General features: G+C 49.3%; 1 protein-coding gene across 2 annotated transcripts in view; it reads left to right on the top strand.

Annotated features, from left to right (window-relative positions):
- Nucleotides 1-22,881, top strand: part of p3h1 (prolyl 3-hydroxylase 1) — a 55,391-nt gene extending 32,510 nt beyond the window's left edge. For both annotated transcript variants that reach the window (XM_038822358.1, XM_038822357.1), the window contains exons 9-15: nt 1,962-2,089; nt 5,947-6,042; nt 7,402-7,552; nt 11,166-11,283; nt 14,903-14,978; nt 19,566-19,706; nt 22,044-22,881. In XM_038822358.1, coding sequence (XP_038678286.1) covers nt 1,962-2,089; nt 5,947-6,042; nt 7,402-7,552; nt 11,166-11,283; nt 14,903-14,978; nt 19,566-19,706; nt 22,044-22,394 — 1,061 coding nt within the window. In that variant the 3' untranslated portion in view covers nt 22,395-22,881. The remainder of the gene's footprint in view (nt 1-1,961; nt 2,090-5,946; nt 6,043-7,401; nt 7,553-11,165; nt 11,284-14,902; nt 14,979-19,565; nt 19,707-22,043) is intronic.
- Nucleotides 22,882-23,130: the final 249 nt, after the last annotated feature.

The raw sequence follows: 23,130 nt of genomic DNA, 5'->3' as shown, positions 1-23,130 counted from the left end.
TATTGTCATCTGTACCGAGGTACAGTGAAAAGTATTTTTCTGCAAGCAGCTCAACAGATCATTCAGTACATGGGAAGAAAAGGGAATTAAACAGAATTCAAGAAAATACATGAGAATACATAATAGGGCAACACAATATATACAATGTAACTACATAAGCATTGGCATCGGATGAAGCATACAGGGTATAGTGTTAATGAGGTCAGTCAATAAGAGGGTCATTTAGGAGTCTGGTGACAGTGGGGAAGAAGCTGTTTTTGAGTGTGTTCGTGCGTGTTCTCAGACTTCTGAATCTCCTGCCCGATGGAAGAAGTTGGAAAAGTGAGTAAGCCGGGTGGGAGGGATCTTTGATTATGCTGCCTGCTTTCCCCCGGCAGCGGGAGGTGTAGATGGAATCAATGGATGGGAGGCAGGTTCGTGTGATGGACTGGGCGGTATTCACGACTCTCTGAAGTTCCTTGCGGTCCTGGGCCGAGCAGTTGCCATACCAGGCTGTGATGCAGCCCGATAGGATGCTCTCTATAGTGCATCTGTAAAAGTTGGTACGGGTTAATGTGGACATGCCGAATTTCCTTAGTTTCCTGAGGAAGTATAGGCGCTGTTGTGCTTTCTTGGTGATAGCGTCGACGTGAGTGGACCAGGATAGATTTTTGGTGATGTGCACCCCTAGGAATTTGAAACTGCTCACCATCTCTACCTCGGCTCCATTGATGCTGACAGGGGTGTGTACAGTACTTTGCTTCCTGAAGTCGATGACCAGCTCTTTAGTTTTGCTGGCATTGAGGGAGAGATTGTTGTCGTTACACCACTCCGCTAGGTTCTCTGTCTCCCTCCTGTATTCGGACTCGTCGTTATTCGAGATCCGGCCCACTATGGTCGTATCGTCAGCAAACTTGTAGATGGAGTTGGAACCAAGTTTTGCCATGCAGTCGTGTGTGTACAGGGAGTAGAGTAGGGGGCTAAGTACGCAGCCTTGCGGGGCACCGGTATTGAGGACTATTGTGGAGGAGGTGTTGGTGTTCATTCTTACTGACTGTGGTCTGTTGGTCAGAAAGTCAAGGATCCAGTTGCAGAGTAGAGAGCCAAGTCCTAGGTTTTAGAGCTTTGATATGAGCTTGGCTGGGATTATGGTGTTGAAGGCGGAGCTGTAGTCAATAAATAGGAGTCTGATGTAGGAGTCCTTGTTTTCGAGATGCTCTAGGGATGAGTGTAGGGCCAGGGAAATGGCATCTGATGTGGACCGGTTGCGACGGTATGCGAATTGAAGTGGGTCAAGGCGTTCCGGGAGTATGGAGGTGATGCGCTTCATGATCAGCCTCTCGAAGCACTTCATTACAACTGACGTCAGGGCCACCGGGCGGTAGTCATTGAGGCATGTTGCCTGGTTCTTCTTTGGTACCGGTATGATGGTGGTCTTCTTGAAGCAGGTGGGGACCTCGGAGTGGAGTAGGGATAGGTTAAAGATGTCTGTGAATACCTCTGCCAGCTGGTATGCGCAGGCTCTGAGTGCACGACCAGGGATCCCGTCCGGGCCCATCGCCTTCCGTGGGTTCACTTTCAGGAAGGCCGATCTGACTTCGGAAACTGTGATGGTGGGTATGGGTGAATTATGGGTTGCTGGGGCACTCGACAGCGGATTGTTGGTTACTGTGTGTGGATGTTGTTGTGTTACACGATAGGGATAAGCAGACAACTGGGTTAAAGAAAGGGTTTCTATTCTTTTTCTGGTTCTGGACTGGAAATATAGGGTCAAGGACTTATCCTGCAGAACTAATGTCTAAGTGCTTCATGTAAACTGCCTTTGAGTGCCGCAGGACACTATCACGCAACCTTACTGTTAGCAATGGCTCCAGCAGCTTTATTCCCAAGGTGTAACCAACCCACCTCCTCAACACTGATGCAGCTATTCTTCCCAGTAATGTACTATCTAAATATTCCTAAACTCCTTTGTCCTGCTCCAGGAGGTCCCTTGCTATATAATGAAGTCCAGGTTTTAATGAACGCAAAGCTTTTGAATGGAACACAGAGGGTGCTGCTCGATGGAGTGATCACCGACAAGGAATGCGAGGAACTGCGCTACCTCTCTAATGTGAGTATACCTAATTACCAATCTATCCACTTGGATTATCATGTGCTTCACATCTGTGTCAATGGTACTGAATTATTACAGAGCATGGTGACGTTCATGAAGCAGAGGGGATTCTGTGTTAGCCCCCAGAAGATTAATAGGGGAGAATGTATTTGAAGTGGTACAAGGAGTGTGAGTCACTGGCGAATCAGATTGGTCTGCCTGTTTGAATAGATTGATCTGGACAAAAACTCCCAAGTTTTTACTCTTCAGTCAGTCTCATTCTGCACAAGAGGATGTTTCCAAAATGTCATCTTTTTTCGACCCTGGCTTCTGCTCAGCTCAGCCCTCATATGGGAAGATCCCTACCTGTCCTTGCCTTGGAGTGACAGCGCCTTACCTGGCTCATTTAGGAATGACATCTCCCTACCTGGCCTTGCCTTGGAGTGACAGCGCCTTACCTGGCCCGTTTAGGAATGACAGCTCCCTACCTGTCCTGGCCTCGGAGTGAGAGTGCCTTACCTGGCCCGTTTAGGAATGACAGCTCCCTACCTGTCCTTGCCTTGGACTGACAGCGCCTTACCTGACCCGTTTAGGAATGACAGCTCCCTACCTGTCCTGGCCTTGGAGTGACAGCGCCTTACCTGGCCCGTTTAGGAATGACAGCTCCCTACCTGTCCTGGCCTCGGAGTGAGAGTGCCTTACCTGGCCCGTTTAGGAATGACAGCTCCCTACCTGTCCTTGCCTTGGACTGACAGCGCCTTACCTGACCCGTTTAGGAATGACAGCTCCCTACCTGCCCTGGCCTCGGAGTGAGAGTGCCTTACCTGGCCCGTTTAGGAATGACAGCTCCCTACCTGTCCTGGCCTTGGAGTGACAGCGCCTTACCTGACCCGTTTAGGAATGACAGCTCCCTACCTGTCCTGGCCTCGGAGTGAGAGTGCCTTACCTGGCCCGTTTAGGAATGACAGCTCCCTACCTGTCCTTGCCTAGAAGTGACAGCTCCTTACCAGCCCCTGTTTAGGAGTGACAACTCCCCACCTGACCTGGCCTAGGAGTGACAGCTCCTTACCAGTCCCTCTTTAGGAGTGACAGCTCCCTACCTGACCTGACCTAAGAGGGGCAGTTCCCCACCTGATCTGGCCCACAAGTAACAGCATTCTACCCGACCTGGCTGAGGTTTGACAGATACCGACCTGGCCACCTAAATTAAGTGAAATGATTAGCTCCATATTATTTTTTTAAATATAAATTTAGAGTGCCCAATTATTTTTTTCTAATTAAGGGAGAATTTAGGATGGCCAATCCACCTAACCTGCACATCTTTGGGTTGTAGGGGTAAACCCACGCAGACATGGGGAGAATGTTCAAACTCCACACGGACTGTGACCCAGGGCCAGGATTCGAACTCGGGTTCTCACTGCCGTAGGCAGCAATGCTAACCATTGTGCCACGTGCCGCCCGGGATCAGCTCCATATTAAGAGTAATAAAATCGATGCTAATCCGAGTGACATAAAATTAGAGGCTGCCATGGAAACAATCCTTTTAACTGTTGCGGAAGACTCCACAGGGTAAGTTGAGTCAGAGGTTTCAAAATAACGGCAGAAGAGGCGAGTTAGGGAAAGGGAATCCTCTGGTTGGAGAATTGGGGAGGTGGTCAAGATAAAAATTTCAACCAGGGAAACTATTTTTGGCTGAGGTCCAGTCCAATAAATCTTAATGGATCAGAGTTGCCAACCCTCCAGGATTATCCTGGAGTCTCCAGGTGTTAAGGACTGATCTACTCAACACTTTGCGAGAGCAAAACTCAAGAGACAAATCTTTGTGGTGCGAAAAGGAAATAAGTTTCTCTTACATTTTCTTTCAAAACATCTGCTTGCTGGCATTGGCTCTACAAAAATATGATAGATGGGGATTTTAGGACTGCTTCACCCATGGAGGGCATTTGGAGATAGGAGCCTGTACAATATGAACTCCAGGAATCTATCCAGAGTTGGCAACCCTATTCTGGAGGATGGGGACCATGGAGGAACTTTTTTCCCCTGCAAGAAATGTACTTTATTCATAACATTTGCAAAGGTGCATTACATAATAGCAATTTCGTTTTTCAATACACTATGTGGCGCTTTGACAATTGCACTCACAGTTCCAGGCTACAACGACAATTTTCATTTCATGTGAGCTATTCTGCCCCAGGGGTTTTGCATGGTTTCCAGTCCCTCGGGGTACCATAGTCGGAAGGCCTTAGACCAGGAGTGGGCAAACTATGGCCCGCGGGCCGCATGCGGCCCACCAAAGGTCTTTATGCGGCCCACCAAAATTTTTTTTTTTAAATTAAAACATTTTTTTAATTTTTATTTAAGGTTAATGGGGGGGGGGGGGGGGGGGGGGGCTGTTGGGTTACTTACTGGTATAGGGTGGATACGTTGACTTGAGTAGGGTGATCATTGCTCGGCACAACATCGAGGGCCGAAGGGCCTGTTCTGTGCTGTACTGTTCTATGTTCTATATGAGGCGCCCAGAATCATAACCGGGTGAAGTAATTATTTTACTTAATATACTATCCGGCCCTTTAAAATTGTGAATTTCTGAATGTGGCCCTTGCACGGAAAAGTTTGCCCACCCCTGCCTTAGACAGTGGCTTTCCCCACTTTGTGGGAGTCCCCCCCAAGCATTAACGCATCCGTCAAGGCTCAGTCCTGGATCTTGGAATGTGCAAGTCTGCAACACTCAGCCAGAGCAGATCTAACTGTGACCATGCTAAGTGTCAGACACTGAGGTAGCTCAGACCTTGAACTGGATTTCATGGTGCAAGGCCTTGCTGTTGGCAGACTGCTCGTTCCCCATCCCCCCACCCCAGAAAGACAGTCAATCCAGAATGGGCCAACTTATTGAAACGGCTGCTCTGCAGTGATAACGTGGTGGGGGCAACATAAGAAATCCCAAGGTAGACTGCCAACACCAGAAGTTCCAGTAGTGGGCGCTGCTGAGACTGCAAGAGACCTGGGGCGAAGAGCATGGTGACTGGAGACAGGTATGTTCCAGACTTTTAGGGTAGGGAGGGATTGGACAACCTGTGGAATGGGAGAGGGGGATGGAGGGGTTGTGTAGGTTTTGGAGGGCAGATAAGGTGGAACAAAAGGAATGTGACATCTTGGTAGGGAGTGAATACCCCCAGTGTGTACAGAGACTGACGAGGCCCTCCACTTCCTTCCTACCTTTTCAAAGCAACCACTTCCAAAGCAACCTTCTCATACGCCTGCCACTGCCCAACGTTTCATGGCAGTGAAAGGGGATTAAGGCACTTGATTGCCCCTTAATTGGGCAGGTAAGTACCCCAATAGGCCTAAGAGTGGGCAGCATAGTGGACAACATATTCAGTCCCCCTCCCCTGGGGAACAGGTCAGGGGTGGGTGGAAAGGAGGTGGACATGGCACTTGACAGATTTTTCCATGCATGCCCCCCCCCGCGCCTCCTACCGTCTGGCTGTGGGGGCCATAAAATACAGCCACCTGGGGCATCGCACAGGCCTGGCAATGTCTGACTTCAGCTCTGCAGTTATACCAACCAAGGACTCTGCTGGTTAACTACACCGAGATTGATCATCTGTGGCAGGACTGGGTGGGTTAGAGAGAAAGTTCTCAGATCTACCCCGCACACCCACCCCCAAATTCGCCAGGGTTCTTGTCTGTTTCTTTCACCTCTGCCAGGAGATCATTTTCATTCAAACAATAAATAATAATAATTTGAGTGAGTGAAGTAGGCAGTACAAATAGGTTCAAATGGTAATTTAACTTGCTGTAGGGATAACGATCTTGCAGGGCTATCTATTCCTGACCATTTCTAGATCCTTAACTTTCCAATCCTGGATTTCCAGGCTGCTGCTTCAATGGGTGATGGTTACCAAGGGAAACCCTCTCCTCACACACCAAATGAGCGATTCCAGGGAGTGACAGTCCTCAAAGCATTAAAGGTGAGTGATTCAGCACGGTTATGAAGTGAATAAGCGCAACCTCTCTCATATGTCCCGGCACGTGTTTGGCAAAGTCTTATCTTTTCCTCTGCCTCATGTCTAAGCTATGCTTCCCTCAATCCCACCTCGTACCCTTTCTCCTCGCATTCCTCCTTTTGTTGGGAGCCCCCCTTCGTTTTCTTCAAACTTCATCCCGTGTCACTGTTTCAGCCTCGAGTTTTAAGCAATTTTGTCATTCACGGCCCTTGCCTTTTCACTCCATTGTCCAACAGGCTAACATTCTGTCTAGTTTTGTTTTCGAATCTTACTGCCGTTGTTCACTTCCACCATTTCACATTAAGCGTTGAATGGCCTAGACCATTTATAGACGATGGTTATCCAACATTAGCTACCGCCAATTGTTACAATTCAGGTTCTCTCCCATCATTTCCTATTCATCTTGACATCTTTGTGTAAGCAGGTGTCATGACCTCGATGTCCTCAAGACCACAGCCTTATGAATGCTGTAAATGGAAAAATATGTCGATGAACTGGCAGTTACATTTTTACCGTGGTTGCACACCTGTTGATGAAAAAGCAAAAATAAACATCTTACTATCAGACTGCATCGTTCAGGCTAAAGCGAACAGCCAAATTTATTTACGTGGTACATAATTACATTGAAACAAACTAGTACAAAAATAAACCAATATTTGCTTCACCCCAATATTTAAACTGCTTCAAAGCAACTAACAAAAATTTGTAGCTTGGTAGGTACAAAACGTGGGGATTGGTGAAAAAAGAGACATGCTGTTGAAACTTTTCATCTTGCACTGATCAGGACAGACACAAGAATGCCAAATTCAAAGGAAGCAACAATTTATACTGCATGTGAATAGGGTGCTGATTGGTTGGCATATATTCTGAATGAACAATCCAAAATTGCCATATTTCCCTTTTGTTTTAACTTATTGTCTGACAAACATAATATGAGCACTGAAGCCCACAAGTCCCTCTTACTACCACAGTTTGGAAACAGGCATTCTAAATTGAGTTGTAAGCTAAAGTTAAGGTTGATCCCTTAGAGGACGAGACTGCGGAGTTAATAATAGGGAACACGGAATTGTCAGAGATGCTGAATCAATATTTAAGTTCAGGTACAGGTTAAGTTCTTTATCAATTTATTTGTTGTCAGTTCAGTCATTCCCAAATATGTTATTCTTGCCCGTTCTGGTGTTTTCAGTCACTTAATAATGGATTTTTCTGTCATGAATGAGGCTCATGAGGACCGTCTGGCGCTCCTGTTTTGAACTGACTGCTGGCACACCGCTTGCCTTTCCTGTTTCCTTCTTTTATTTACAATCATGTTTTCTCTGACAGTTCAGTCAGCAAGGCAGGATCCCACTTAAAACATCAAAGTTGTTTTACGACATCAGTGAGAAAACCCGACGGATTCTGGAGTCTTACTTCCGATTGGAAAATCCACTCTACTTCTCCTACACACACCTCGTCTGTCGGACCGCAGTTGAAGGTGATGATCTTTCTCTCAGCTTTGCCGAGATAGCAAGCCTTCCTGCTGGCTGTGAACGTGGTTGAGTTTATATCATATAACAATATACAGGCAGGATTTGTCATGATTTATGCTTTACCTGGATGGGGTTCATAAGGAGGGTCCCACGCAGATGGGAGCCTAATCTGCCTCAGGAAAGTACATTGAAAGAAACAGCCAGCAATACACAAAATTAGGTGCAGAAAGGGTATTTACGTTGTGGGAGCGGTATGTACACACAAACCAACTTCCCTGAAGGTGAGGGGATTTAGATATCTTCAGTTTTTGTTTTCTGGATACTATGAGTGCGATTTACCGATCGCGTCCTGCCAGAATCGGGAAGAGATACAGCCAGTAGTTCCTGGGAGAGGCTTTCCTGGGATTCCCAATGATCATTATGCCTCGCGAGATCTAACCAGGTCTCGTGAAACGTCATGATCTGCATCCTGCCGCGCTGATGCCGGATCGAACCGGCACCCCATCTATCGACCTCGCCATGGAAACTCCAGCTGACTGCCGATTAGTACTGGTTCCCACAAGTGAGACCAGGCATACCAGCACTTGGGGCCGGGGGGGGGGGGGGGGGGGGGAGGGGGGGGGGGGGGGTGATCGAAGGGAACTCAGCCCTCTGGCCAGCCCGGCACCTTGGAACTGCCAGCCTGGCACCCTGGCAATGCCAACTGGGAATGCTGCAGTGCCATCCAGGTGCCAGCATGATATTGCCAGTGCCCCACTGAAGGCCTGGCAGCATCAGGATGGCAGTGCCAAACTGGCATTTTTCCCATGCCAGGGATCAGGCCCGGGGGTGCCCTGCCAGTAGGTGCTTGAGGACCCCCCAACAGGTGAGTTAGGGCGTTAGGGTGGTCCGGTGGTCGGGGGGGGGGGTTCAAGAAATTGGGGCACCATTTAATCTTCCTACATTGAGGAGCTGTGGTGTCGGAACCCCTCCGCGCAGGATATATGGCTAAGTGAGGCCCTGGGGACGTTTCCTGCCAGGGGCCGAAGTGCAGGTAAATCATGCCCTATATAGTGGTGAACCACCAGAGGAAGACAGCCTGACCTCTCACACAAATCTCAGTGGTTTTACCCAGCTGGGAACTTGTCTATGAACTAAAAGCCGAGTACTGCGGATGCTGGAATAAAGACAGAAAGTTCCGGAAAAAACACACCAGACTGGCAGCATCCGTTGAGAGAGAAACAGAGGGCAGAATTTTCTGTTTTGTTTCAAAGTGTTGTCTCGGGTGGGGAAAGCAGGGGTAGCTCGCCGGCTGCTTGCCTTAAGACCATAAGCAATAGGAACAGACTCGGCCATTCAGCCCTTCAAGTCTGCTCTGCCATTTAATATGATCATGACTAACCTAACACTCACCAAATCCACTTTCCTGCCTTCACCCTGTAACCTTTAATTTCTTCACTGATTAAAAATCTATCGATCTCAGTCTCGAAAACGTTCAGGGACTCGGCCTCCACAGCTTTCTGGGTTAATGAGTCTAAAGATTCACCACTCTTTGAGAGAGGAAATTCTTCCTCAAATCCATCCTAAATGAGCTCCTCCTTATTCTGCGACTGTGCTCTCCGGTCCTACACTGTCCCTTGAGTGGAAACATCCTCCCAACATTTACCCTGTCTCACCCCCTAAGAATATGTTTCAATCATATCACCTCTCATTAGAACATAGAACATAGAACAGTACAGCACAGAACAGGCCCTTCGGCCCTCGATGTTGTGCCGAGCAATGATCACCCTACTTAAACCCACGTAACCCGTATACCTGTAACCCAACAATCCCCCCATTAACCTTACACTACGGGCAATTTAGCATAGCCAATCCACCTAACCCGCACATCTTTGGACTGTGGGAGGAAACCGGAGCACCCGGAGGAAACCCACGCACACACGGGGAGGACGTGCAGACTCCACGCAGACAGTGACCCAGCCGGGAATCGAACCTGGGACCCTGGAGCTGTGAAGCATTGATGCTAACCACCATGCTACCGTGAGGCCCCATTCTCCTGAACTTCAAGAGTACAGACCCAACCTGTTTAATCTTTCTTCATAGGGCAGTCTCTTCATACCCGGAATCATCCTAGTAAACCTCCTTGGTACTGTCTTCAATGATAATATCTCTTTCCTGGAATAATGGGACCAAAACTGTACACAATAATCTAAATGTGGCCTCACTAGTGTCTTGTACATTTGCAGCAACATCTCATTACTTTTATACTTCAGCCCCCTTGAACTAAAAAGCCAGCATTCCACCTGCAGCCTTTTTCCATTTAAATAATAATCCACCTTCTCATTCTTTCTTCCAAAATGAACAGCCCCATGGTTTCCCACATTTTGAATTCCATTTGCCAATTTTCTGCCCACTCACTTTACCTCTCTATAAACGATTTATATCCTCCTTACTCCCTTCTGCCTTTTGTATCATCTGCAAATTTGGCGACAATACATAGAATTTACAGTGCAGAAGGAGGCCATTCAGCCCATCGAGTCTGCACCGGCTCCTGGAAAGAGCACCCTACCCAAGGTCAACACCTCCACCCTATCCCCATAATCCAGTAACCCCACCCAACACTAAGGGCAATTTTGGACACTAAAGGCAATTTATCATGGCCAATCCACCTAACCTGCACATCTTTGGACTGTGGGAGGAAACCGGAGCACCCGGAGGAAACCCACGCAGACACGGGGAGGATGTGCAGACTCCGCACAGACAGTGACCCAAGCCGGAATTGAACCTGGGATCCTGGAGCTGTGAAGCAATTGTGCTATCCACAATGCTACCGTGCTGCCCCTATCCCTTCCTCCAAATCATTGATATATATCGTGAAGAGCAGCATTGACCCCTGTGGCACTCCACCGACTGCCCGCCAGCTTGAGAAAGATCTCCTTATCGCTATTCGCTGCTTCCTGTTAGTTAGCCGATCCTCCATCCACCAAACAATCCTCCCAACACCTGAGCTCCTTTTATGGCTTTTCCTAGTGTATTTCTAAACATTTTGAGAGAAAAAATGGAAAGGGCCCACGTCATCACACTGGTGGAGTGGGCTCTGATTGGGTACAGCAACTTTGGTTTTTGAAAGATCAGGGCGTGGTTTTTAAAGGGAAGCCTTTTGGTCTTCAGACTCATCCAGAAGGATCTGACATTCACCAGCGCAGCATCCAGCAGCTTCGCAAATGATTCTGGAGGTCTTCCATTTCCCTTCCCAGAATTCCATTTCTGAATTTGGGCCCTTCATTTAGCCCTCACCAAAATGGGATAAAACCAGAAAGCGCTGTAAAATCTCAACAGGCCTGGCAAACTCAATGAAGGGAGAAACAGAGCTAAAGTTTTGAGTCCCTATGCCTCCTTTTCAAAATGAATCAATCTATAGTCAGAGTTTAATTTTGAAGGAACAATGATGTGATGTTTTTATACCATTTGCTGTTTTATATAGCTGTGCACCTGGAGTTCTACTTTCAGATATACTTGCATTATATTTCCAGCTTTGGTTCCAGACTTTTTTACAGTTTCACCCACAAATTGTTCGCAGATCCAGATTTCTGTGGGATATTAACTTTGGTTACCTTGGTTTCTTGTCCCCTCTGCCAGGAACCCAGAACAACCGGTATGATCTGAGTCACTCAGTCCATGTTGACAATTGCATATTAAACTCCGAGGCATTGGAGTGTCGGAAAGAGCATCCGGCCTACACTGAGCGGGACTACAGGTAAAGCCAAAGCAAGGCAGTGGCTGCCCTGCAAGGGTACTTCCTCATTGACGCTTTGCCAAGGGTCACAGTCCCAAACAAGGGGCTGAATTCTCTGATTTTGGGGCTATGTCCCCACACCGGCGTGGGAACGGTGCCGTTTTACGACCGAAAATTTGGCGTAAAACGGCCACTGATCCTCCGTTTGGCTGGGGGCTAGCAGCCAGGCAGCGTAGAGCACCCGGTTCTAGCCGCTGATACGGCCCGGAGAATTGCCGTGTTTGTGGCCGAGCATGTGCACGGCGGTGGCCCTCACAGATCCGGCCTGCAAAATAGTGCCACCCTTCTGGCCGGCTCCCGAACCCCGTACCACCCCCCAACAGTGCCCCCAGCCGCTAACAAAGTTCCCCCTGACCGCGAATCGGCCCTCCCCTGACCATGACGGCACTGGACTGAGTCTGCAGCCGCCACGTTGAGTTCCCGACGGACGATACCACACGCGGCTGACGCCGGTCAGAGAACGGAGCATCGGGGGGTGGGCCTCAGGCAACGTTGTGAGGCTGTCGATACGGCATGTGGCATACTCTGCGGGTATGGTGCTTTGGAGGTGGCGGAGCATTGTGAAAGCGGTGACGCCCCTGATTTGGTCGTAAACGGGTATTCTCTGGCCGATCACCGAATGCGATTTTGGTGTTGGCGACCAGAGAATCCTGTCCCAGGTCTCCCTCAAGGGCCACATTTAGGGACACTGATTCCTGGTTTAAACGACAGCAATGTGCATTTATATAGCAACTTTACCAGAGTAAAGCATCCCCATATGCTTCATAGGAACATTATCAAACAAAATCTGACACTGCGCGAGATAAAGAAACATTGAGAAAGGTGGCCAAATGTTTGGCCAAAGCAGTAGTTTGGCTTAAAGGAGGAAGAGAGACTGGGAGGTTTAGGACTAGAATTATTATTATTTGACATTTTTTGAAATAATAATAATCTTTATTAGTGTCACAAGTAGGCTTACACTAACACTGCAATGAAGACACTGTGAACCCTTAGAGTTACAAAGCCAAAGCGCAGAGTGGACAGGGCAAACCCTTAATCCATCTCATTGTTTGCTCCAGGAAAACAATTCACGTTCAAATTAAACCCAATTCATGGTCTCCACAAGAGAGACGTACAAGATCCAAGCTGACAAGTAATGGCATTGCACCTCATCTTGGGCTTGATCTGACACTTGATCAAAGCCAGAAGGCCGAGAATTGATGGAACTGGAATAATTTTTTTAATGCTATATTAATTATATTATTAAGATTAAGGATAAACAGGCGATGGTATTCATTGATTAAGTATCTTGAGCACATATAAAAAGGGACTTGCCATTTCTGAGCCCATGTTCCACGTTTATATAGATTGTCAGAGGTTGCAGCCCCTTTTTAGGTATTTGAAGGGGCTGCTCCTCAATCTTTGGTTGCACTTCAGCTCCACACCTAATCTTCGGTCACTTACTGTGGTGAGTGTGGGGGGGTAACGGGAGGTGAGGGGTGGGGGGTAGAGGCGAGGTGGGGGGTGGCGCGATGAGGGAGGAGGACCACTCCGTAAGCCTGCTTCAGGGCCTGGCCAAGTTGGCCATCAGGTCTGGGCAGTGGACAGTTCAGAGGGTCATCCGACCCAGATGTCTGCCCCTCTACCCTGGCTACGTTTGAGGCCAGGTGACCTTGGGGAGGGAGCACACCAGCACACTTCAGGCCTTCCACGATCGCTGTGCGCCGCGGAGGCTGGGATGCATCATCACCCCACCGGAGACTGTCCCCCCCGCCCTGTCTTTTATGTTTTGTTTATCGGTCATTTATTTAATTAAGAGAGTATGAAAAGGGACTGCTAAGTGTTGGTAGGTGGCAGGCAGAGATGCTGAGCACGAGAGCTGCTGGCCTTTGATTGGCTGGCGGTTTTAGATAGGTGAGATGTTTTCCCCCCAGGGTCTTGTTTCCAGGGGAATGCCCACCCCCAGCCTTGCCACTGCCTCTTTGGGTTTGTGCCTCGGTGGACATTCTGGCAAAGAGGCCAGCAGGTTAGATCCTTGACACCTCAACCAGATTCCACCCTAAGTTCCATCTTTCCATGTTTCCCACCCTGAGAGTCCACGAGTGGAATATAGCAGGGTCACAGGTCTCCTGAGAGCCACAGATGAACTGAGGGAGAGGTGTGGGTGATGGTGGAAGGGCAGGGGGTCATTGGTCCTACCCTCACCAGGACTGATGTATGAGCGGGCAGGAATTACCCACAGTGAAAGACGAAAACTATTCAAGATGCTAATTTGCAAGCAAGTGGTTTGTTATGGTCGGTTAACAATCTCCGGCCTGGCTAATTCTTTCCACATTGGATTTCCTGTTCCAGGAAAAATAGTTCACTCCCTAACCAGTTGCACCAGGTTGTGGATTCTGCTTTTGGACATCAGCCCTTATCCCATTCCCCATCCCCCTCCTAATCCTGCCAGGATTGGAGCCCAAACTATGAAAAATCTTCGGACTTTTTGCGGCCTTAAATATCCCACATAAATTTAATTCGTTATGGATGAAACCCACATATCGTATGCTGAACTACAGACTTTGAAAATAAGATCCCACTTTTCTCAAAGTGTAACTGCTGCTCTGTCATCACCATTGATGAACCTTGAGCAATTATACCATTTCCACAAAATATTTTTCATGCCAGTTCTCTGATGGATCAGCAATAAATATACTCATCTGGAATCACCGTGTCCCTAGTGACTGTGTGGTAAATAAATATTCACCACCACCACCAACACACAGTGGCAGCAGCAGTGTGCGCCATCTACAAGATTCAACTGGAGCAACTCACCAAGGCTCTTGAGGCAGCATCTTCCAAACCTGTGATTTCTACCGCCTAGAATGACAAGGGCAGCAGAGGCATGGGAACACCCACCAGCTGCAAGTTCCCTCCCAAGCCACAAACCATCCTGACTTGGAAATATACCAGCATTCCTTTACTGTCGCCGGATCAAGATCTGGAAATCCGTCCCGAACAGCACAGTTGGTTCATCGACACCACGCGGACCGCAGTGGTTCAAGAAGGCAGCTCACCACCCACTTCTCAAGGGCAATTAGGAATGGGCAATAAATGCTGGGCCCAGCCAGCGACACCCACATCTTGCAAAAGAATACGTTTTCAAAACCCCACCACGTAGCCCCATTATATATCAGCTGCTCAGTGACTCAGCACATTACAGCTGTGAGTATTTGAGATGTGATGTGTGGAAAGGGCAATCCCTGCTTTCAGCCATGGTGCTGTATTTAGCCACAGTTTCTTTGGGCTGGCACCTCCACTGATGTGGAGATGCCGGCGTTGGATGGCAGTGCCACCGTTAGCAAAGGGACTGACAGTATCTCTTCAAAGGGCCAAATGGCCTGCTTCTATGCTGTAATGACTCTACGGCTGGGATTTTAAATTACCGCCCAAAGTCAATGGATGTTTTGCTGCCTCTCCGAACTCTCCGGCCGCCCACGATGGGATGCGGAAAGCCGCGGAAATCAATATCTCACCTGTGTACTTGGTGTTGTCTGTGAATGCTGACGGGTGTTTAAAACACATTCTTTAATGATCAAAGATTGTATATTTTTTCCAGCGCTATTCTTTATTTAAACCACGATTTTGAAGGGGGAGACTTCATATTTACGGAAATCGATGCAAAAGTTATTACAGTAAGTTATTATCCCTCATTTATTTTTGATAATTTGCAGTTAAAAAAAATAATACTATGAAGGTTCATTTCTCTCCTATCTGCTGAGATTTTTCTTTTACCTTTGTTTCACTCCTAATAGGCTTGGAAGATTTTGTACATCTTGGGAACACGAGCCAGGCAAAGCACATGCTTGTGTCTATTTTCTGTAGCTTGTTTTACCTGGAACATGTCACCAGGCGGAAACCAGAGGCTACGGCTTCCGGGGGCGCAAGTCCACTCCAAACATGGATGACCAACAATCTCTTACTGCCCTGCCATAGGTATTTTGGAAGGATTTACAGGTTGATAATCAAGCCTGTGTGGTCACTTGATAAACACACCTTCCTTGACCATCAAGTAGAGGAGTGGGATCTGAGCCCAAGGCTTCTGACTCCGAGGAAGGGCTGTTACCCACTGAGTCACCAGCTTCCCCTCTCCTCATAGGAGACCATAAAAGGTGACAGACAATGACTCTCTCACCTTTACCATCTGACCTTCTCTCCATTACGTCCTTATTTTGAATTTATCAATGTTCCTACAGTCACTGCTGAAGTCAATGGCTGTTTCTACAAACTGTAGAAAGTTCATTTACCCTCAAAACGTTAACTCTTGTTCGTTTCCATAGGTGCTGCCAGACCCGCTGAGTTTATCCAACATGTTCTGTTTTTACGACAAACTCTCGGTTCAACCTGAAATGTGATTTGTTGCACCGAGCCCCATGTTAACTGTGTCTCTTTGAGGACTTTAGAAACAGTTTACTTCCCCAGACCCCCCCCCCCCTCCCCCACACACACACACACACACACACACACCCTGGCATGATGACACAGTGGTTAGCACTGTTACCTCACAGCACCAGGGACCTAGATCCAAGTCCGGCCTTGGGTGACTGTGGGGATTTTGCACGTTCTCCCCGTGTCTGCGTGGGTTTCCTCCGGGTGCTCTGGTTCCCTCCGACAGTCCAAAGATGTGCAGGTTAGGTCAATTGGCCATGCTAAATTTTGCCTTCATGTCCAAAGATGGTTAGGTGGTTTGCATACATGTCCAAAGATGGTTACGGGGATGGGGCCGGAGGGTGGACCAGGTTGGGTGTTCATTCAAAGGGTCGGCGCAGACTCGATGGCCCGAATGGCCTCCTTCTGCGCTGTCTTCCCTTCACTCCACAATCTTCACAATTTAAAAACCCAACATTGTTGTCACCTGCTCACTTCTTCTTTTGAAAATATGTTTATTAAAGATTTTTATAATAATCAACTCAAACAAGAGCAAAAGAATGCAAAAAAATCACAAGCAATATGAAAGTTAAAGAAAACCCAACACATAATTAACTTGAATACTAAAACCAACCTAAACCCCGAACAGCTGATGGCGATTAAATCCTTAATAAAGGAAATAGATGGTTGCCATCTTAGAACCTCTCCACCGACTCCCTGAACTTGACTTTCTCCAAGTGCAGGGATGACATTAAGTCACCTAACCAAGCAGAGGCATTGGGCAGAGTAGGAGACCTTCAACCAAGCAATACTTGCCTACGGGCTGTCAGCGAGGCAAAGGCAACAACATCCATCTCTACCCCAGACTGAATCACCGGCGAATCCGACACCCCAAATATGGCCATCAGCGGATATGGGTCTAACTTTACATGGACTATCTCCGACATGGTACCAACGAAGGAAGCCCAGAAGCCTATGAGTTTGGGGCAGGACCAGAACATGTACACGAGGCTAGCCGGGTCAAGAGAATAGCGATCACACCTATCCTCAACATTTGGGGAAACCCCACTAATCCTTGCCCTAGTCAAGTGCACCATGTGTGACACTTTAAACTGAATTAGTCTCATCTGAGCACATGAGGTTGTGGTGTTGACTGTGTGAAGGGCCTCGCTCTAAATCAAACGAGCAAAAATAGGGCCCAATTCACTTTCCCATTTCGCCCTCACACTTTGCGGAGTGGAATCCGGAAAGAATAAGGTCATATGGGTGCAAAATAAACCCCTCGCTAGGCCTAGCCAGGGACAGAATCCTCTTCATCAAAGAAGATGGTGGCACCAAAGGAAAGGAAGGAAAAGCCTTTTGTGAGAAGTCACAAACCTGAAAATACCGAAAAAGGCTGGAGTTGAGTAGTTGGAAATTAGTCCCTAAAACTGGCAAACCTCCCCTCCATGAACAAGTCCCCAAAACGCTCCACATCCTTCACTTCCCAAGATTTAAATGTTGGAACCAAACCGGAAGATAAGCAAAGGTGATTGTTACAAATAGAGTCCAGTGAAGACAGGGCAAGGAGCTTAAAATGCTGTCTAAAATTATTCCAAATTCTCAGAGAGGACACCACCACTGGGTTTGAGGAAAACGTAATGGGGGAAAGGGCAATGGTGCAGTGACAGTGGCAGGAAGAGTAGAAGTAGTGCAGGAGCGAGCCTCCATTTGTCCCCAAATTTGTCCCCATTTGACCCCAAATGGAATTGGAGTCACTGATCCACAACAACATTTTTCAAATGTTAGCAGCCCAGTAATGATAAATTGGGGAGGGCCAAGCCCCCCGACTGCCTATCCCTTTGGAGCAGACTGCTACAGATTCTGGCATTCTAACCCACCCAAATTAAAGAAAATATCAATTTGTTAACCTTGATAAAAATGGATTTGGGAGAAAAATGGGAAGACATTGGCCGGGATTCTTCCCTACCCGACAGGGCGGGGGGGTCCCGGTGTGATGGAGTGGCGTGAACCACTCCGGCGTCGGGCCACCCCAAAGGTGCGGAAGTCTCCGTACCTTTAGGGGCCAAGCCCTAACATTGAGGGGCTAGGCCCGCGCCGGAGTGGTTGGTGCTCCGCCAGCTGGCGTGGAAGGCCTTTGGCGCCATGCCAGCCGGGGCCGAAGGGACTTCGCCGGCCGGCGGAAGTCCACGCATGTGCCAGAGCGTCAGAGTTGCTGACGTCATCCCCGTGCATGCGCAGGGGAGTGGGTCACTTCCGCCTCCACCATGGTGAAGACCATGGCGAAGGCGGAAGGAAAAGAGTGCCCCCACGGCACAGGCCCGCCCGCCGATCGGTGGGCCCCCGATTGCGGGCCTGGCCACCATGGGGGCACCCCCCGGGGCCAGATCGGCCCGCGCCCCCCCCAGGACCCCGGAGCCCACCCGCACCACCTGCTCCCGCCGGTAAGGTAGGTGGTTTGATCCACCCCAGCGGGAGAAGCGTGACAGCGGCGGGACTTTGGCCCATCGCAGTGGGGGAAGCGATTCCCGTCCCCGCCGAATCTCCGGTGCCGGAGAATTCGGGGCACGGCGGGGGCGGGATTTATGCTGGCCGCCGGCGATTCTCCGACCCGGCGGGGGGGTCGGAGAATCCCGCCCATTAAAGAAAAAGAAAAACCTCGGGAGCACGTTAATTTTAATACTTTGAATCCTAACCACCAAAGATAGAGAAAGGTTCCTCAAATCTATTTTAACACTATTAATCAGACCTTTGTAGTTCAGTGTATGAAGTGAGGCTCTGTTATTTGTAGTGAAAGTTTTAGAAAGGTGAAAAGGCAACGACCACGCCTCCCAGGAGAGTTAACCAGGAAACACTCTTGCCTAAATTCAGTTTATACCCAGAGAAGGAGCCAAAGGTGTTAAGAAAATTCATTATGCCGTCAATAGAGGAAGCTGGGTCTGTAATATAAGGAAGTAGGTCATCTGCATAGAGACACACCCGATGCTCTAACCCACCTTGGCTAATACCCTCCATTGACTAGAGGACCTCAACGCTATAGAGAGCGGCTCTATAACCAGGGTGAACAGGAGTGGAGACAGTGGGCAGCCCTGCCTCGTGCCCATATCCAGGTAAAATAATCAGTACAAAGTGTTCGCAAGAACGCTGACATTATATAACAGGTGAATTCGGGATACAAATTTATAACCAAATCCAAATCTCCCGAGAATCTCAAATCAATACTCTCACTCCACTCTTGTCAAAAATCTTTTCAGTATCAAGAGATACTATCACCTCAGGTTCGGGTACTGGGGAGGGGGAAGGGATGACATTTAACAGGTGCCGTACATTGTCGGCTTTCATGAAGCCTGTTTAATCTTCCAAAATTATACTCGTTAATACTCAGCCGCTACCACTGAAGGGAGGAGAACCCTATCCAAAACAAAAAAATCAATATGGGAATATGTATGGTGAACATGTGAAAAAAAAAGAGAAGTCTCTGTCGTCTGGGTGCAAAAAGTGCCAAGGATCCACCTCCCCCATCTGTATTATAAAAGAAGACAAAGCCCTCGCCATCCCAGATGGAATGAGAGATTTAGGTTTGGAGCGATACAATTTAGTATTATGATCTCAGACCAGACCCCAACAATGGCTAGGACACTGGACCAAAACTCTAATATATTAGTTTATTTTTTAAGACTGTGGGGAAAGAATAATTTGCTTCAGGAGTGACTGCTTGAAAAATAGGGATTTGTTACTTTAAAACAAAATTTTATTCTGACTACAATAGCCAACTCTGTTCACTTGACACTTCATCTCAGTTTCTCAACTCAAGTACATTAAGAAATTATTTCCAATGATCTCTTTTTCCACAGGCGACGGTACAACCGAAGTGTGGCCGTGTGGTGGGCTTTTCCTCGGGCGCTGAGAATCCACATGGGGTCCAGGCCGTGACCAAAGGGCAGCGATGTGCGGTGGCGCTGTGGTTCACTCTGGACCCCCGGCATAAGGAACGGGTATGGTATTGAGCCGTTCACAGCAGAATATGGCAGAAAAATCTGTCATCTCATCTTGTGGGGTGGGGGGGGGGGGGGAGAGAGAGAGAGAGAGAGAGAGAGAGCACGCAGTTTCAGGGCACAGAGACACAAGGAGAACATGGTGTCGGGGGAGTGCGCGCAGTATTGGGAGAGTGGATACAGTGTCAGGAGTAGGGGCCACAGTGTTTGGGGAGTGGGCACAGTATCAGGGAGGGGGACACAGTGTCACTGGAAGGGGGACATAGTATTGGGGAGTGGGCACAGTGTCAGGGGAGTGGCACAGAGTTGGGGAGTGGGCACAGTGTTGGGGAAAGGGACACAGTGTTGGGGAGTGGGCACAGTGTCAGGGGAGTGGGCACAGAGTTGGGGAGTGGGCACAGTGTTGGGAGTGGCACAGAGTTGGGGAGTGGGCACAGTGTTGGGGAAAGGGACACAGTGCTGGGGAGTGGGCACAGTGTCAGGGGAGTGGCACAGAGTTGGGGATTGGGCACAGTGTTGGGGAAAGGGACACAGTGCTGGGGAGTGGGCACAGTGTCAGGGGAGTGGCACAGAGTTGGGGAGTGGGCACAGTGTTGGGGAAAGGGACAGTGTTGGGGAGTGGGCACAGTGTTGGGGAAAGGGACAGTGTTGGGGAGTGGGCACAGTGTTGGGGAAAGGGACACAGTGCTGGGGAAAGGGACACAGTGTCAGGGGAGTGGGCACAGAGTTGGGGAGTGGGCACAGTGTCAGAGGAAGGGGAAACAGTGTTGGGGTGTGGCACAGAGCTGGGGACTGGGCACAGAGTTGGGGAGTGGCACAGAGTTGGGGAGTGGCACAGAGTTGGGGAGTGGCACAGAGTTGGGGAGTGGGCACAGTGTCAGAGGAAGGGGGACACCGTGTTGGGGAGTGGGCACAGTGTCAGGGGAGTGGCACAGAATTGGGGAGTGGTACAGTGTTGGGGAGTGGGCACAGTGTCAAGAGGAAGGGGGACACAGTGTTGGGGAGTGGGCACAATGTCAGGGGAGTGGCACAGAATTGGGGAGTGGCACAGTGTTGGGGAGTGGGCACAGTGTCAGGGGAGTGGCACAGTGTCAGGGGAGTGGCACAGTGTTGGGGAGTGGGCACAGTGTTGGGGAAGGGGGTCACAGGGCCCGATTCTCTCCCAAAATTTCAAGGTTAATTTGTGGCGGGTTTTTCAGGAAGTTTCCCGTCGGCTCTGCAGGTGAGTTCCCCGCCACTATTCAATGACACTTAGTCACCTTTTTGGGCCCTGGGCAGTTTCTCACCAGTTTACACCACAATTAGAATTTTTTATCACACTGGGGAGCTGAACACAGAAATCGGGCCACCATTTTGAAAGGGTGGCCTGATCTCCAAGTGGGCTTGTGGGTCCCCCAGCCAGGGGCAATGTCACCCTCCCACACATGGACACTACCACATTTATTTTATGGGCAAGAACCCACTCGCCCCGCTGACCCTTGGCGGTGCCACCCTGGCACTCGGACACTCTTGCACTGGCACCCAGGCACTGCTCCTGCTGGCTTGGCAGTGCCATCCGGGAACCTTGGCAGTGCCATCCGGGAACCTTGGCAGTGCCAGTGTGGAAGTGTCAAAGTGCCCCCATTCTAGGGGGAGGGCCAGGTAGCCACTCTGCCCTTACCCTGACCACCTTGGGGTCTCCGGTGGCCCGGGAGACCCCCCCTGGATGCCGTTCCACCTGGTCCACGTTTGTGTGGATAAGCACTGATCGGCGCTCAGCTGCAGCCTCACTGGGGAGGCTGAGGAATTGCGGGAGGCAGCTGGATCTCACACAGGTAGGTAGTAAGTAGGTTTACGACCTTCTTCTACGAGTGTCGTTCGCTCACGCCCATTTGGGGCGGGGTTCCAACTCCGATGTCTCTTGGGACTTCGGAGAATTCCAGGAGGCGCAGAGGCTGTCGGGAGGCTTGCTGTCGGTGTTATCCAGCCGTGTTGCGCTCAAGGGAGAACCCAAAGCGACCGGAGATTCGCACCCACATTGTTGGGGAGTGGGCACAGTGTCGGGGAAGGGGACACAGTGCTGGGGAGTGGGCACAGGGTTGGGGAGTGGGCACAGTGTTGGGGAAGGGGACACAATGCTGGGGAGTGGGCACAGCATTGGTGAGTGGGCACAGAATGTGGGGAACTGGCTCAGTTTAAATCAGCATCCCTGAGGGAGGCGGGTGGCGGATCTGGAAAGGAAGCCTGACTTTGATCTGGGCTCTTGTGATATTTTGAAGTTGAGGCTGGGGCCTAGTCTTGGTTTTGGTTAGTGTACAGGTGTGCTGACAGCCCTCTTGCTCACTTTATGCCCCACAGGAGAGGATTGCAGCCGATGATTTGGTGAAGTTGCTGTTCGGGGCAGAGGAGGAGTTGCAGCATGATGAAGAGGTGATCGGAGGTCCTGACCCTGACCAGCACCAGCCAACAGAGGCCTTGGCCGCCGAGCCCATGGGTGAGCCATCCACCAAGGCAGCAGCCGAATCTGTCGCAGGAGCCCCATCGGAACAAATCAAGGCAGAGGGGCAAAAGACAGGGACTGACGGAGTCCCTGTTTCAGATTCCTCCACAATAAATACATCAGACTCCTCTCCGGAAACAATACCTCCTGTTCTAGATCAAAAGGCCTCAGCAGCTCAGAACATACCCCCTGAAAAGCAGGAATTGTAATAGTACTTACAAGTGTACACAACGAGGCTGCACCATTCAGAATGATAAAAAGCCCATCGTTTTGTTCTTTGATTTGCTCACGGTGACCAATCTTCCAATTCTGGACCTGAAAACTGTGGAGTCCATTACCTCAGCCAGTCCCTGTTTTTCCTTCTGCAGTCTACAGGCTTTGGAAGCCAAAGCTTGACTGCGTGCAGCTCCATCTGACTTCCTTGAATTGTCTCCTCTTCTCCCCTACTCTTTTGCAGCCTTGCCAAGCAACAAAGGAATAAATGTTCTTCATCCGTCCTCAGCTATCATGGGAACAGCCTGGGCCACTGACACCCATTGTCATACATGGGATGCACTCTAGGTTTTGCAGAGTTCACACAGTTCGTGAGGCACTGATATTGTGAAGGAGAAGTGTATTCGCTGTTACACATTTACTGTCAATTGGCACGCAAAGCATGTATTCCCCCATTTTCTATACAGGGAGCAGTGAGCACACTGACCATTGTTTATGTTCAATTATTCATAATCCCTCATCCCAATGTTCCCCCTCCATCTTCAGATGGTGCTGGGGGTAAGGATGCATCATTCCTTGTCAGCTCTCCACCCTCCAATGCATTCTTGCAGAGGCCTTTCTTCAGCAATGAGTTTGGGCAAACTATTCCGCTGGTGAGGGCATCAGGGCTCACCCTAATCCTGCTGTGACCTGCCCTTTGTCCTGATGCTGATGGCAGTGGGCCGGCTCACT

This window comes from Scyliorhinus canicula, chromosome 16, assembly GCF_902713615.1.
Source record: "Scyliorhinus canicula chromosome 16, sScyCan1.1, whole genome shotgun sequence".
NCBI lineage: Eukaryota > Metazoa > Chordata > Chondrichthyes > Carcharhiniformes > Scyliorhinidae > Scyliorhinus > Scyliorhinus canicula.
Note: the sequence above shows the minus strand (reverse complement) of the source record. Positions and strands in the feature narration are given on the sequence as shown.